The 16,104-nt window shown below is 49.4% G+C and overlaps 1 protein-coding gene and 1 long non-coding RNA gene across 5 annotated transcripts; one reads left to right on the top strand and one right to left on the bottom strand.

The window, feature by feature from the left end:
• Positions 1 to 2,788: 2,788 nt before the first annotated feature.
• LOC109251535 (uncharacterized) lies at positions 2,789 to 15,782 on the bottom strand. Its single transcript, XR_002073572.2, has 2 exons — positions 15,700 to 15,782; positions 2,789 to 3,093 (listed from the first exon to the last, which is right to left on the bottom strand). It is a non-coding gene; the product is annotated as an uncharacterized LOC109251535 (long non-coding RNA).
• ZBTB32 (zinc finger and BTB domain containing 32) lies at positions 6,496 to 16,103 on the top strand. 4 transcript variants are annotated; one of them, XM_019423135.2, is made up of 6 exons: positions 6,496 to 6,696; positions 13,645 to 14,557; positions 14,811 to 14,884; positions 14,995 to 15,063; positions 15,180 to 15,341; positions 15,520 to 16,103. In XM_019423135.2, the coding sequence occupies exons 2-6, from the start codon at positions 13,677 to 13,679 to the stop codon at positions 15,795 to 15,797; spliced, it is 1,464 nt and encodes a 487-aa protein (XP_019278680.2). In that variant the 5' UTR covers positions 6,496 to 6,696; positions 13,645 to 13,676; the 3' UTR covers positions 15,798 to 16,103. The 4 variants fall into 4 exon arrangements, with proteins under 4 accessions (XP_019278680.2, XP_019278679.2, XP_053762368.1 ...); XM_019423134.2 differs by lacking the exon at positions 6,496 to 6,696 and adding an exon at positions 9,491 to 12,462 and having other exon boundaries at positions 13,578 to 14,557; XM_019423136.2 differs by lacking the exon at positions 6,496 to 6,696 and having other exon boundaries at positions 13,669 to 13,727; positions 14,399 to 14,557.
• Position 16,104: the final 1 nt, after the last annotated feature.

Here is a 16,104-nt window from a genome sequence, read left to right as displayed (position 1 = left end):
AGTCCCGAAAATGTAAAACTCTCACCCCTTTGACCACGTGATTCCACCTCTGGGAATCTATTCTGCATATGCACTCACAAGTGGGTGCAAAGATGCTCTGTACGAGAATAACCTAAAAGCAATCCCTGAAAAACAGCATAAATCATGTCAGAAAAGAAATAGTTCTCTAATTCTCTTTTCACACCACGGAATACTATGCGGCTAGGTTTAAAGGGAGCCGCATTTATATTTGCTGATATGAAACCATCTCCAAGATATATTGTTTATTGATAAAAGCGCAACGCCCAAAACTGAATATATGCTCAGTGCAAACTGTTATCCTAGATTGGAGCCTGGAAGACAAGATATATTAGTGGAAAGATTGGCACAATCCAAATAAAGTCTGAAGATTAATGGTAGTGTACCAACATTAATTTCTTCATTTTGATACATGTCCATGGCTATGTAATATGTTAACATTAGGGGAAACTGGGTAAAGGGCATACAAGAATTCTCTGTACTGTCTCTGCAACTTTTCTGCAAATTCAAAATTCTTCCAAAATGAAAAGTTTATTTGAAACAACTGAATGTACGTTTCTACATTTGTAGAACTCTAAAAAGGAGGAAAAAAAAGGGAAACATTTGTGTATGCACAGGAAATGCCCATGTATTTTTATGAGTAATTTTCCTTAATTCGGAAATGATTATCCACCGACAATTGATGAATATTTTTTAAATAATGTATATTCACGCTTGCATCATGAGTTTTTCAGAGTACCTACCTGACAAGTGTCATTATTTGAAAATTTTTTTAATGTTTATTTTTGAGAGACAGAGAGACAGAGACAAAGAATCCGAAACAGGCTCCAGGCTCTGAGCTGTCAACACAGAGCCCGTCGCGGGGCTCGAATCCACAAACCAGGAGATCATGACCTAAGCCGAAGTCGGGCACTCAACTGACCGAGCCACCCAGGCACCCCTATTTGAAATTTTTTATCTGTTGGCATTATTTCAAAATGTTTTCATTTTGGATTGCAGGAAGAAATTACACATGGCTGAGGACTGGAGTGAAAATAAGGAAATAGGGTGATTCACTAGAAACCAACTCACAAGATGTTCATGTTACCAAATGGACAACGCACTGAATTTATCAAAAATTCTTTAACTGGTGTTAAGTCCTGGGTATTCAAGGCACTGTAGAATTAGAAGACTCAAATTTTCCAGATCCAGTGAGAACCAATGTTATGCAGACAATGTCACTGATATCTTAAGACCCAGTTGGGGGCCCAGGAAGCTATGCTGAGGTAAGTTGCATCTGCCTCTGTCCTAGGCGGTATAATTGTTAATGACTCATTCATACATTCAAATATTTATTGCTTGCCTAACATGTGTACCAGGCACTGTTCTAGATCTGGGGACTCAGCAGGGAACAAATCAGACCTCAGTCTCTCTCTTTATAAAAGCTTACCTTTCAGAGGAGGAGATCAAGGAAACCAAGAAGGGAAACATACATGTCAGAGGATAGTAAGTGCTAGGTAGAAAAAGGAATTTTTAAAACTACAAGGAAGCGAGGCAAGGAGTGTCAGCACCACATCCACATCCTGTCTGGATGTCTGAGTTTCTGGAGGTGACATGGCTCCTCCCCTGGATTATTTCCCATTGTCCCATCACCACAATGTGGTGTGGAGAGTTGGAGAGAGCTCTGACTCACCATCCCCGGGGCACATGCCTGCCTTGGAGCAGGGATGGACTCAGCTCCACCCGATGGGCCTGCCCTGCCAGGGGGAAAGTTGGCTACCCAGGACCAACTCAGGCTCTGAGCCTAGGGAAGGGTGAACAGACCATAGACACAGAAAGGACCACTATCCTCTCTCCCCAGAAGCTGTCTCCTGATTATTCAGAGATAAATAACACAAAAAGCACTGAGAACTCAATGTTAGCCATTCTCTTGACTATCATTGTTAATAACATTTGGGGAGCCCATTAGTCACGGGGCCAATTTTTGATTGATTGCCTCTTAATTCCAGTATTTATCAGCTGGCATGAGGTCAGGTCTTGTCAGTAGAGGGCGCTGGAGGGACACTGCAAGTTAGGGGCTTCTCTCCAGATTCCAGGGCTTTGTTCCAGTTGGCAATGGGCTGTGCCCAACAGGTGGCTGTTACTCCCCTCCCCCTGGTAGCTGGCCACCTCTAGCACCTCCTTGAGCCCAGCTAGGGATGCATCATTTAACCAAGAGAAGTATCGAAAATATGAAATAGAATCATGATTTCTCCCTTAATTGCCTATTCAGATGCTCTGCAAATGAAAATAGAAAGATACAAAACAGAGCAACTGGGTTTTTTTGGTTTGTTTTTTGAAAAGCCACTTTCAGTCCTACTGGGGGAAAAATGACCCAAAGATCCCAGGCATTAAAGTTCATCACATAGGGGGCACCTCCAAGGCTCAGTCGGTTATTAAGCAGCTGACTCCGGGTCAGGTCATGATCCCATTGTTCTTCCCTTCGAGCCCCGCCTCGGGCTCTGTGCTGACAGCTCGGAGCCTGGAGCCTGCTTTGGATTCTGTGTCTTCCTCTCTCTGCTTCTCCCCCACTCATGCTCTGTCTCTCAAAAATAAATATTAAAAAAAATTTTTTTAAATAAGTTCATCTCATAAAAATTCGTTCAAAAAATTGAAGAAACCAGTCTGGAAACAGAAGGAATTTTTCAACTTTCAAGACCCAGAATCCAGGTAAGTGATATTTGTTGCCTAGAAACTACTCTGGTCCAGGGTATGTCAGTTAGCTTTTTTTTTTTAACCACCCAAAACACAGTGGCTTAAAATAATTATTATTTTGTAGCTCCTGATTCTTCCGGACCATTTGGGCTGAGCCCAGCCAGGCAGTTCAGTTCTGCAGTCGGTCTCACCTGGGCTGACTCTCGCAGCTGCAGTCAGCTAGTGGGGTGACTGGGGGCTGTTTGGTCTGGGGTGGTTTCACTCACATGTATGGCTGGCTGGCAGTGGGTGTAGGTGGCTGGGGTAATGACTCTGAACTGGGCCATGTGTCTACCGCAGGCCAGCCCAAGTTTGTTCGTGTGGCAGGGCTTGCAGCGTTGCCAGGAAGGGTTAAACCATTCCCTGTAAAAAAAAAGGGGGGGGGGGGAGGGGGAAACCTGGGTGGCTCAGTCGGTTGATTTCAGCTCAGGTCAAACATCTCGCAAAAATAAACATCTTGCAGTTTGTGGGTTTGAGCCCCGCATCGGGCTCTGCCAAGGAGCCTGCTTGGGATTCTGACTCCCTCTCTCTCTCTCTCTGCCCCTCCCTGCTCTCTCAAAGTAAATAAAAACAAAAACTTTGAAAAGTCATAAACACCTCCTCCTGCGACTTTGCGACTTTGCGTGGTTCTTAGGAAATGCCAGCCCTCCTGAACATGGCCTACTGGGCCAGGCCCCGCCCACCACATCCAGCCTCATTCTCCCCTGCTTCCCCTGCTCCCTCTCACTTTGCTCTCTCCATTCCAACAACAATGGTCTTCGGGGCCATGCCTCCTCTCACCCCAGAGCTCTGGGACCTATTTGACCATTGCCCAGAAGACTCACCCTTCTCCTAGTCGTTAGTAATTATTTGGAAAATCTTACTTCAAGCATTCACTTCCTCCAGGAAGCCTTTCTTGAAAACCCTGGCCAGGTTAGCGTCCTGTTTTACTTTCTTAAAGTATCTCTCTTGTGATTTTTCTTCAGAGCACTTAGCATAGTTTTAAGTTTACTTGCAGCCAATACCGATGGCCAACAATAGCCCATCAGCGCTTGCTCCATGCCAGGGGCTATTCTAAGAATATCAGGGGTGTCTATTCGTTTGATTCTTATGAGGCACAGAAAGTGGAAGAAAATTGCTCAAGTTCACACAGTTGATAAGTGGTACAGGCAGGACCCAAACCTGTCAGTCTTGTTCCCAGAGCTAACATCTTAACCATTCTGATGTGCCCCCTCCCTCTGAAGTAAATAATTTGTCTCTCCCCTACCAAACTTCGAGGCCTTTAGTGGTAGATATTCTGTGTTACAGACTGAATTGTGTCCCCTCCAAAATTCCTATGTTGAAGCCCTAACCCACAACATGGCTGTATTTGGAGAGGGGTCCTTTAAGGAGGGAATTAAGGGTAAATGCGGTCATAAGAGTAGGGCCTTAATCCAATAGGACTATGTCTTAGTCTGCTCAGGCTGCCATAATAGAACACCATGGGCTGGGTAGCTTATAAACAACAGAAATCTATTTTTCTGGAGGCTGGGATGTCCCAGATCAAGGCACTGGTGGATCTGGTTCATGGATGACGGTCTACTTACTGAACATCGCATGGTAGAAGGGGCAAGGGGGATCTCTGGGGCCTTTTTTTTATAAAGGCGCTAATCCTATTCATAAGAGCTCCACCCCTTGATGACCTAATCGCCTCTCAAAGCCCCCCCATCTCCAAATACCACATTGGGGATTAGGTTTCAATATGTGAACTGACACAGTTTACTGACACAAAACAGTTTACATGGCACCTCATAAAAAGAGGAGGAGACACAAGGAGTGTGCGTGCATAGGGGAAAGGCCATAGGAAGGCAGACATCTGCAGGCCAAGGAGAGAATCCTCAGGAGAAACCAACTCTATTGGCAGTTTGATCTTGGACTTCCAGCCTCCAGAACTGTGGGGAAAAAATTTCTGTTGTCTAAAGGACTCCCTCGGGTGCCTGGGTGGCTCAGTCAGGTAAGCGGCGACTGTAGCTCAGGTCATGATCTCACAGTTCATGAGTTCGAGTCCCGCGTCCTGCTCTGTGCTGTCAGCACGGGGCCTGTTTCGGATCCTCTGTCTCGCTCTCTCTTTGCCCCTCCCCCGCTTGTGCTCGCTCTCTCTCTTTCTCAGAAATAAACATTAAAATTATCCTTTCCCAGAATGCAAATGCATTTACCTAAAAGTTTGAGGACTTGAGCATATGTACTGAGTGAAGCCTTCAGGATCAGATCCTAGTCCAAAACCAAAACCCAAACACCTTCATGTATGGACGAGGTAAGCCAGGGCCAAGGTGATCACATCAGCCCCCACCCCACATCTACAAGATCAACCCTACTTAATCATGGTGTAGCTCGAATGCCGGACTCTCTAGAACAAGGTCGGAGTTCCAGCAATGCCGGCTCTCGCTGTGGGCGACAAATGACCCTCGGAGGTTAACCAGCAGAGTAACAGGGTTATTTAGAAGGAGTCAGTGAGATGAGCACACACAGCGGTCCACCAAAAGGGCTCGGTGAGCGGGAGCTGCTGTTACTACTACTACAGCACCTGACTCTTCCAGCTTTTTGAGGGGTTTGCACCCGCCGGTCGGCCACTCGCCTCAGTCGGTGTCCATCCCGACTTGGAGCTGCAGCTACAGTCCCAGGTCCTCCTGCCCCCGTGTTCCCTCCCCAGTTCCTCAGCTAGCTGCGGGGAAGTAGGCGCCAGACAACACTCCACCGAGCCCTGAAGCTGAACTTTCGAAGCACAGGGACAGAACTCCCAACTGCCGCCTGAAACCGTTGAGCTGGGCTCCCGCCTCCCGCCCCTCTGATCGATCAAAAGAGAAGAGGCAAGCCCCTGGACCAATCAGAAGTGGAACCGGTCGAGCAATGCCCGCCTCCTGAAAGCGCCCTCGCTCCTCATTGGATGTGTCCCTGCGCGAACGCAAGGCTAAGCCACTTAGAAGAGAGTGGAGCCAGCCAATCAGCAGTGCAACCGCAGCGGAGCTCGTGGAAGGAGGCAGTAGTGCTCTCGGACTGGCGCCGTTCGAGCTAGTCGCCTGTCGGCACTACAGCCCTTCCTGGGTAGAACGCCAGCTGGCTGGGCTCTTAGCTCTGACCAATTTAATGGTGGGGCAAAGCAATGGGCCATTCTCTCTGGTGTGTTGGCTGGGGTGGGGTTGTGGGGCGGGCAGGGGAGGCTGGTACGTGAAGTACGCAGTTAACCCTGCCTCAGCTGACAGACAATGAGCATTTGACCAATCGCGGGTCAAGGCACTGCCCTTCTGGTGCCTTCCCTGCCCCCGCATACTTCCAGGTGAGGCAGGGGGCGTTCTGCAGCCAATCAGTAGTGAAGCAAGGCAAGAGGCAGGAAAGGGGAGCTGCCCACAGGCACCTGAATCCCGGCTGGCTCTTGAGGGCCCCCCAACCAAACACAGACATACATTGCATAGACTGTCAGGGGTTGAGAGAGAGAGATGAAAGGGTTTGCAACGAGAGCCACTCGTTGGCAAGACAGGAGCAAAGAACTGGTGGTATCCTGAGCCCTTGCAGAGGAAGATTCCAAGGCTGTTAGCGAAGGAGGTTCGGGGCCTAGTTTTTTCATAGGGGGGCGGAGGGAGAGCAAATTCCGCAGCCAATTAGAAGGGATGGGGGACGGGCTAGAGGATAAGATCTCAGTCTTAGAGACCTGAAACCTGAGTCCGCGGTCCAATTAGACTCAAAGCCCTGCCACTCCGCACAGCAAGCAGGGCGGGAGGCTGGAGGGAGCAAGTGGAGCTGTCCTAGGTGCCGCCTAGGATGTTGAGAATGCTCGGTAGATGCGGTCCACACTGCAGCCAATCAGCGTCCGCCTCAGGGAGACAAGCGAGCTGTGCACGCGCCCAGGCTTCGAGCTCCTGGCCTCACGCTCATCCCTTTCTAACGGACACTGGATCTTGCACTGCCCTCAGTGTATGTGAGGCTGTGAGAAGAAGAACAGGGTCTGAGTCAGTGAGTGCCATGGTTTTTCTTACACTTCTTCAGGCCTGAGCTGACCCAGGCAAAAGCTGGGGTGTGGGAGCTTGAGTGGTGGCCGTGAGGGTCGGGAATTGAGGACTGAGGGCTTTTAGTCCCTGGAGACTTCCTTTGCCCCGGTGAGGCTGGGAACGGAGCCTCCTGGGCACCCTTGGACCCAGGCTGGGCAGAGGCTAGGCCAACATGCCCTATGAGTTGGTCCATGGTCCCTGAGGCTAGCTTATGAGGCAGTTGAAAGCCTTTGGAGCTCTGCATGGTGTCATTGGCCATGAGGTATGGCCTCTGAACTGTGAGAAGTTGTCTGAGGTCTCTGGTATGAGTCTGGATCTGGTGACTTGGAAGGAGAGACCTGTGACTCTCCAGAGGTTGTTGGGAGTCACTGGCCAAAAGATGAAACTGATGTACACTTGAGAGGTTTTCTGGAGTCTTTGGATCCAGCCTGGACTGAGAGTGAGTGTTGCTGGGGTTGAAAGCCTGATGAGAAGTTGTCAAAGGTTATTGCATCCAGGCTGTGCTGAGAATATGTGGTTGCAAGGCTTTGCGGGGGGGGGGGGGGGCGGCAGCGGGGAGAGTTCGGGTCTCTGGACTCCAGCTTGAGGTGCTGTTGGCAGGTTTTCCAGTACCGGGTCCAGGTTAGACAACCTGGCTAGGAGGTTAGGCCCATGGTCTTCTGGAGGTTCTTGAGGAGGGAGTTTCTGAATCTCAAATACGTTGTTTGACCTCCATGATATACTATTGCCATGTGATGTCTCTGGGAAAAAAACAGGATTGGGTCACATTTAGAGCCTTTCACTCCCTGTCCCCACTCTTCCCCAAACTCTGGTCATTCCCAGAAGATACCAGGCTATAAAAATGGGGCCAGATGCATAAGGAAGATGGATATTGTACCGGAGCATAGAAAGAGGTGTGTGAGACATCCTGCTCCTTAGGAAATCACCCAGGTTGTCTTTACAGAAAATCTTTTTTTTTTTTTTTTAATTTTTTTTTCAACGTTTTTTATTTATTTTTGGGACAGAGAGAGACAGAGCATGAACGGGGGAGGGGCAGAGAGAGAGGGAGACACAGAATCGGAAACAGGCTCCAGGCTCCGAGCCATCAGCCCAGAGCCCGACGCGGGGCTCGAACTCACGGACCGCGAGATCGTGACCTGGCTGAAGTCGGACGCTTAACCGACTGCGCCACCCAGGCGCCCCTACAGAAAATCTTTTATACTTAGGGGGCAGGGTGTTTATATCTAATTTCACTCAGCTGTTCAAATTCTACATGGTATTAAAGCTTTCAGAGTGCTTTCATGTACACCCAGAGTTCTTAAACCTTGGGTGGGGGAATGCAAGGAAGTGGTCTATGAGTGGATTTCAGGGGGGTTTGAACTCCTGGAAATCATAAGAAAAACTGTATGCATATTGTATTGGAGGGGGTGCAAGGCAGCCACACGGATGAGCAAGAAACATCTAACCTGTCCAAGGACTGACTGCAGAGCAATCTGTGAATCCCTTGTCATTCACATGAAAAATGGTATGAGTATCTACAATTTTCTAGTGTAAACAGTTGATTCCATAGCTTACAATTTTAAAAGGAATGGTGACCCCCTTAACCTACGAGGTTAAGAATCATTGGAATAAAGTAGGCTGCTGTATTATATACAGGGACCAGACAAGACTAGAAATGATGTCTTCTTTTCTTCCCAAACCTGGTGTTGGCACACACTTCAAGGCATTTCATATACTAGACTGCATGTCTGAGCTCAGTCTACCTACCAGGGCCTGGGGTGTGTACATCAGTCACACAATTCACTCATGAGTATGGACCTGGGGTTGAGGGCCATGTAGGTCCTAGAAGTGGGCCATTTGGGTGAGAAGGTTCAGGGTTCCAAACTCCTAGAGAGTGGCCTAGAATTGGGGGAACATATGTTCCAGGTGGGGTCTTCCTAGATGTCCTTGGGATCCTTAGCCCAAGGCGAGGGACACAGCCAGAGGGGGTCAGAGTGGGGCCTTTTGCCTGGGTTTAAGGAAATATTGGCATTCAGTTCTGGTCTTGAAGACAGCCCCTGTGAGGAAGTTGAGGGTCTCAGAGGAGTTAGCTCCATATTAGGGCTGAAAAAACAAAGGCCATCCAACAGGGAGGATGCAGTGGAACCTAAGTGTTTTTGTTTTTTCACTTTAGTCTAGTTCTTTTCCACTTAATCCACAAAAGATATACTATGATAAGGTCTCTATGGCCTAGATTCAGCTCACTGGCTATGATTATATCTGGTTCTTGAGTTATATGAAACAGATTTGAAGGAAGAAAGAAACTAATTTATTCCGTGGTGTCTCTTCTCTGGTATATATTGGATGAACTTAACTAGAAAGAGTGGGCATTTGAAATTTTATGTTAGATTTAGATAATTGGTCTTAAATCTGTATGAAATGCTGTGGGGGAGTTTAACCACCTTAATTTGCAGAAAGAGTTGTGTTCCTGGAGAGTAGAAAGTTCATAGAATTTTTCTAATTTGAATCTTGTTTACCTTGGCTTTGGAGGTACTCAATATTTAAAATAAGTGAGATTGGGGCGCCTGGGTGGCGCAGTCGGTTGAGTGTCCGACTTCAGCCAGGTCACGATCTCGCGGTCCGTGAGTTCGAGCCCCGCGTCGGGCTCTGGGCTGATGGCTCGGAGCCTGGAGCCTGTTTCCAATTCTGTGTCTCCCTCTCTCTCTGCCCCTCCCCCGTTCATGCTCTGTCTCTCTCTGTCCCAAAAATAAATTAAAAAAACGTTGAAAAAAAAAATTTAAAATAAGTGAGATAGGGGCAACCTGGGTGGCTCAGTCAGTTAAGCATCTGACTCTTGACCTCAGCTCAGGTCTTGATCTCAGGGTTGTGAGTTCAAGCCCTGTGTTGGGCTCTGCACTGGGCACGAAGCCTACTTAAAACAAACAAACAAACAAACAAATAAATAAATAAATAAATTTTTAAAAGTGAGATAAAGAGAGAACATTTTTCATAAAACAAGTAATCATACCTCTAACTGGCCTATTCTGATGGTTTAGTTTTAATTATATTTGAGGAGAATCCATACCTGTATTGCTGTGTTGACATTTTTATATAAAGCTGGATTGTACCTGCAGGGGCTTATGAAGGAGCTTATCATCAAGCCTATCAGTGAGAATAAAAAATATCAGATTTTAAACTTTATTTAGTAATGTATTAGGACTGAGAGGCAAAAATCATACCTCATTTTCCCACATACTTCCTTCCAGTTATGCCCTACCTAATCTCTTCTACTCACTGTACCCTCTCCCAAGATGCAGGTTTGTGTCCTCAAAACTCATGGTTTCCTGTGTCCACCCCATAAGACAACTGCAAGCGATTTCTACAGAGTCAACCTGGGAAGTGGAAGCTGGACAAGAGTTTTGAGACTGTGATGGGAGACCTTTCAAAAATAGACAGTTAGCAGTGTCCCTACCCTTCCAAGTCAAAGTGCAATTTGTTCATGCTTCTGCTGTTACTGCTCAGTGCAAGAAGTCTTGGGCTGTGTAGTCAAGAATGTAGGTAGAGAGAAGGGCCTGAAGTGTCACCAGCGTAAGGGCTAAGGTGTAGAGGGCCCTGGAGATACCTCCAAGGAGGCGGTCTCTAAAAGGATATCCTTAGGTCGGGTAGACACCAGATGGGAGGCAAAATGAGGCTTCCCATTCTTGGGGGCTTTTGTTCACCGGATGGGGAATCTCCTTGCGCCTTCTCCTCCATGTTTCCCGGAAGCCTGCTGACACTCCCCGTCAGCTACAATTGGCTTACAGAGAATTCTGCCCTTTGAGCACAGTTTCCAACATTCTTGATCATCAATGGGCAGATCATACCAGTGAGAGAGCTGAGTCATAGACCCAAGAAGTAGAGCTGGGAGGCGAGGGGTGATGATGTAATCGTCCAGACCCCTGTACCTTCCTTCTACACGTGGGGTTTCTCTCTCATGGCTTTCCCCACTTATTCCATACCTCCAGGGATTGTGTTTCTGTGTTGAAGAAAGGATGTTTTTCTCTGTATGCATACATATCAGGGATTGGTGCTTTTATATGTTCAGGCCAAGTGGCTTTAATATGGGTGTCTAATGAGTCCCTGGGTGTGGTGGTACGAGGAGTTAGAAAGCTCAGAAATGGAAAATATTTAACGTTCAGAGTAGCACATGAATACAGCCTGTCCATTTGCATTTTCCCTTTCACTCTGACTCATCTTCCCCTCTCCCCACCCTATTATTGCCCTCCACCAGCCTCACCCATTGGCACACCCTGTCTGTATAGAAAGGATTAACATCTGCCTGCACCCAAGCTAGAACAAGAAGTAGAGGGAAGGCATGTTTGGTCTGGAGGGAGAAAGTAGAAGGCTGGTCTGAATATTTTGGGGTCCTGAACGAAAGGGAGAAACAGGAGTTTAGAGACAGAATGTTTGGGTCTAGGAGGGGACGAGGATCTAAGGGAGAAGCCCGGGGGAACCAGACTCTGCCATGTCACCAGAGCAGCCTACCAGTGCCTGACTTGCACATCTTCCAGTTATTTACTGGGCACATACGATGCAGCAGGCACATATCATAAATGATCTCTCTACGTTTGTTGAAAGAATGAAAAATGTGCCACAGGATGGGAGATAATGGAATAAGAAAAAACAGGAAAAGAAATTTGAGTCTCTCGGACCTCCTTTCCCCAGGTTAACAAGCACTAAAGTGTGAAAACAGGGGAAATCTCCTGAGAGCTTGACCCTTTTGGCAGGAAGTGAAAGAAACCCCAGGGTTCTGATTTCAGAGAAATGTCATTTGTCATCAACCCAAGAAAAGGGAGTTTTCTCTTCGAAGACCACCGCAGGCCCTTCCTGGGGTTGCCCCCTTCAAAGCTTGATGGGAGAATCTGAGTCACTTGCACATTCAGTCCCCAGTGGTGGCCCAGATGACAGGGGTCATTTCCACAGAGCAGTTAAAGCTTCCCTAGTACTAAGTCAAGGCAAGGAAGGACGATGCGTGCTTTTGGCCCTCTTTCACTCTCTCCTTGGAATCCAGATGTTTCAGCCCTTGTTGCTTCTGAGGTAGTAGAAACAGCTTCCAGCTGCTGGAGCTCTACTGATGCTTCTCAGTAGCAGGATTAATACTATTTGAACGATGTGAGGTACTGACAAACCACTTTCACATTTATCATGTCATTTTATCTTTATCCTCACCTCCAAATGCGGTCAGCAAAGGTTATCCCTATTTCGCGGATGAGGTAACTGAGGCTCAGAGAGGCGACTTGCTCAAGGTGACTCAACTAGTAAATGGCAGAGATGAGACTCAAATGCAGGTCTGATTATTCCAAACTCCTTGTTGCCTCAAATGAACTTTTTTAAAAAAAGATTTTTTATTTTATTTTTTTAAAGTACTCTCTACACCCAACACGGGGCTCGAATCCAAAACCCAGAGATCAAGGGTAGCATGCTCTACCGACTGAGCCAGCTAGGCACCCCTCAGATGAACTTCTCTGACTCTAGAAGTTCACAAATGAAATAAGGAGACAGGGAGCCAGAATGTCTTGAATCTGGAAGTGGAGAGGGTGTTCTCTCCTGGGGAGAGGGGAGTGAAGCAGAGCCAGGGTTATAAAACCACACCCCCTTGGGGGACTGTGGCAGACTGGTACTTGGGACACCCAATGGAAGACTGTGAGGTCAGGGGCGGGGCTAGCTCCAGGGGGGCCCCAGGAGCCCCAACAGCAGTTCAGAGCATGCGGTGTCCAGGAGGAAGCTACAACCGGTGAGTGGTTGCTTCTCCCCAGCTGAGACTTTCCTCCCATTACACCCCCTCTTCTGTTCACTTCTTGCCAATTAGTAGCCTTCTCCCCGAGGTGTCGCAGCAGTAATTCTCCCAATAAGGGTCCTTACTCACAGTGAGCCCACGCTTAGGAATATGCCTGCTGAGACACTTAGGTCTGTTGATCTCTTAGTACCTCAGTTCCCAGTTCTCTTCTTAAAAGCCAATGTGGTAGTTTTGATATGTGATAAATTTCCACCTTGTTTGGACTCTTATCTATTCTTTGCTTTTGGTTTGTGGGGAACAAAATTAAACCATCTCCTTACCCTAATCTAGAAAGGAAATCCCTCCCCCTCTACCGTTCCCATTTCCCTTTCTCCCACTTCCTCAGGGGTCAAAACCTTCTCCAAAATCTCTCTCCATCCTTGAGTTGGGAACCGTCTCTTCTGTGGCTTGTGCACCTGTTCTCTCAACCCACTGGAGGGGATTCTTTGGTCTCTTCTAGGTCCTTCTCTGAGGACATGTTCTAGAAGTTTCAGCCGTAGGGAGATAATTTATTGATGCCTTTGAGCATGCCCTTCTGCAGCTATGACCTCAGTCTTGCTGCCCTTTCTGCCTCTCAGGACTACTCAACTTCATGTGATGGGCTTGGGGTGGGGGTGAGGGGATGGCACGCTAGCTTTCTAAACTCTCCCGTGAAGCAGTGTGGTGCTCCATCCCTAACTGCCAGGGCTGACTGGGTCTTATGGTGATTTCTTTGTCTGGAAAGAAGACAGCCTGGCCTGCTGCAAGGTCTTTCCCCACAGAAAGGCTTGGAGTAGCATAAGTATCAACCTCTGCTATCTTTTAAGTCAGAGACTGCTAATTGACTGGACCCATCTTATACCAGCCTTAAACCCACCATTTGATATGGTTGCTAACTGCTTGGTCCTTACTCTTTTAAGTCCCGAATTTGGTCTAATTTCCATTCTCCTGCCATCCCCACCCTCATCCCTACCCCCTGGTCTGTTGTGATTCTGGGTAAGCTCAGATCCTCTCTTGGGTTAGTTTATGTGCCTCATTCAGGACACAGAGAGCTCTGAACCTGCAACTCACTCTTTCTCCCCTCACCTCCACAGGCTTGAGAATATGCCGTTGCTCTCTTCCCTTTCCACCATGGACCCCACACTGTGGCCTTTCTTTCAGATCCTCTGAGACTGGTACCCAGGCAAGGCACGATGCCCTTGTTCCGGACAAGACTGCCTAGCCCCTACAGCTCTGATCGGCTGGTACGGCTAGCAGCCAGGCTCCGGCCAGCATTATGTGATACCCTGATCACTGTGGGGAGCCAGGAATTCCCTGCCCACAGCCTGGTGCTGGCAGGTGCGAGCCAGCAGCTGGGCCGTAGGGGCCGCTGGGCTCTGGTGAAAGGCATCAGCCCTTCTACCTTTGCCCAGCTTCTGTACTTTGTTTATGGGGAGACTGTAGAGCTGCAGCCGGGGGAACTGGGGCCCCTTGAGGAAGCGGCCAGGGCCTTGGGGGTGCAGTCCCTGGAAGACGCATGCAGGAGGGCTCGATGGGATGGGGTTAGAGAGCTGGGTCCAGGGCTGAGGGAACATCAGGAGGAGCCAGAGAAACCCACAAGGGATTCTGAAAGAGGACTGGGGGGACATGGAGAGCAGAGACCAGAAAAACGTGTTAGTGCTGGTAGAATAGAATGGGAGACACTGCATGAGCAAAGACCACCAAGAGAGAGCCCTGAGAGAGCAGAACCACTGCAGGAGGGTGAAGGGGAGGAGATGAGATCAAAGGAGAAACTCAAGCAATCCCCTCTTGGCCATGGGGGAATAGATGGAAAGCAAGAAGTGATTATGTGGGTGACAGAGAGCCCAGGGAGTTCTGATGAAAGACTTCGGGAGTTCCCTGGCCCCCTTCCCCCACCAGGCTCCCTCCAAAACAGCGTCATTCCTAGGCCCTGGTGGGCTGAGACCCCTTGGTTCAGGGAGGGCCAGCCTGCCCTGTGGAGCATCCTGCTGTTGCCACCCAGATATGGCACTCCCTTCTCTCATAGCACCCCCATCACTGGAGCCTGGCAGGAGGTCTGGCCTCAGGACCAGAGGTGAGTGAAGAGCCTAGTGGAAGACCTCCCTGGCTGGGAGGGAGTGGCTCAGGACAGGCGGACAGTGATGGGTGGAAGGGGTACCACATCTCTTATCTCTACTGTACATTTCCTGAGCTGGTGATAGGACAAGAAGCTTTCACCACAGGGGAAGTCAAAGCCCAGCCCCTGAGGAGGACTCCTGACTCCTCTCTCCCCAGGATGAGTCTGGCCAGGTTTTGCCAAGGCTAACTCTTCCCTACCCCCTCCCCAGGATCCCACTGTCCCTGAACCCTGAGAAAGGTCTCTGGAACCACAGCCAGTTGGCCTCCTCCAGTCCTGCCCCAGGTAAGCCCCTCAGTGACCTGTACAAATATCATAACATGCTCTCTCTCCTGAGGCTGGGGCTCCAGAAGTCCAGCTTGAGTAGGGCACCAACTTCACTCTGCTCTCTCCAGGTTCCCTCCCCCAGGGCTCCGAAAAGCTCAGCCCTGGGGACATGGAAGACTGTAATCAGAAGCACACAGGTGAGTAGGGTGAGGGCACCTTTGCCTTCAGTCCCACTGTACCTCCTGATGTCTTGCCTGGGAGTACCAGTGATCCAGCTCTGGGATTCCCAGCCATGCCTTTTCTGTCCCCACAGGTGCACTTGCAACCTGTGTGAGTCAGGTGAGCACAGCAGGCCCGCCTCGCCAACAACCTCCCCCACCCCCTCCTGCTCGGTCTCGGCCCTATTCTTGTTCTGTCTGCGGAAAGAGGTTCACACTCAAGCATCAGATGGAGACACACTACCGAGTCCACACAGGTATGGGCCCCCCGCCCTCGGTGAATTATCTGCTCCCTTACAAACTCCAGTCTGTCCCTGAGTCCTTCGCTGGTTGCTTGGCTCCCACACAATTCCTTTGTCCAGTTGCCCAGATCACCCCCTAGGCCAGCCTCCGCCCCTTCTTTCCTTCACCGCCCTCCCCCTCCACTTGCCCTAGGAGAGAAGCCTTTCTCCTGCAGCCTATGTCCCCAGCGCTCCCGGGACTTCTCAGCCATGACCAAACACCTGCGGACGCATGGGGTCGCACCCTACCGCTGCCCTCTGTGCCGGGCGGGCTGCCCCAGCCTAGCCTCCATGCAGGCGCACATGCGCGGCCACTCGCCCAGCCAGCTCCCACCTGGATGGACCATTCGCTCCACATTCCTCTACTCCTCCTCTTCAAGGCCATCCCGGGCCTCGACTTCTCCCTGTAGATCCCCTTCCTCCACCACCTGACGGTGTCGGTACCTTCTCTGGCTTCATCCAACAACAAAATTAAATAATGAAAGACGGGCCGCCGGGCTGGATAGGCTTCTGACCCAGCACCGCAGGTACGGCAGCGTAGCAAATTTGGCTCCAAAAAGCACTGCAGCAAGGGCGCCGAGACCTTCTCCCAGATGACCGCTGGCCCTATGAGCCTGGGCAAGCGAGTCCGTGTGGGGTGTGGGAAGTGAAGTCTGCACGAGTGAAAATTAACTGTGCGGGGACTGGCGATCTCATCACCAAAATAAAGAGTTTTCCTGTGCCCTCCTCTCAGGACAAG

Source organism: Panthera pardus, unplaced genomic scaffold, assembly GCF_024362965.1.
Source record: "Panthera pardus isolate Hobbes unplaced genomic scaffold, ASM2436296v1 HiC_scaffold_18, whole genome shotgun sequence".
Classification (NCBI taxonomy): domain Eukaryota; kingdom Metazoa; phylum Chordata; class Mammalia; order Carnivora; family Felidae; genus Panthera; species Panthera pardus.
Note: the sequence above shows the minus strand (reverse complement) of the source record. Positions and strands in the feature narration are given on the sequence as shown.

Coding starts and splice junctions, on each gene's coding strand:
- ZBTB32 (XM_019423135.2), top strand. CDS start 13,677: ATGCCCTTGTTCCGGACAAGACTGCCTAGCCCCTACAGCTCTGATCGG. Junction 14,558..14,810: donor GTCTGGCCTCAGGACCAGAG/GTGAGTGAAGAG, acceptor CCCCCTCCCCAG/GATCCCACTGTCCCTGAACC. Junction 14,885..14,994: donor CTCCTCCAGTCCTGCCCCAG/GTAAGCCCCTCA, acceptor TGCTCTCTCCAG/GTTCCCTCCCCCAGGGCTCC.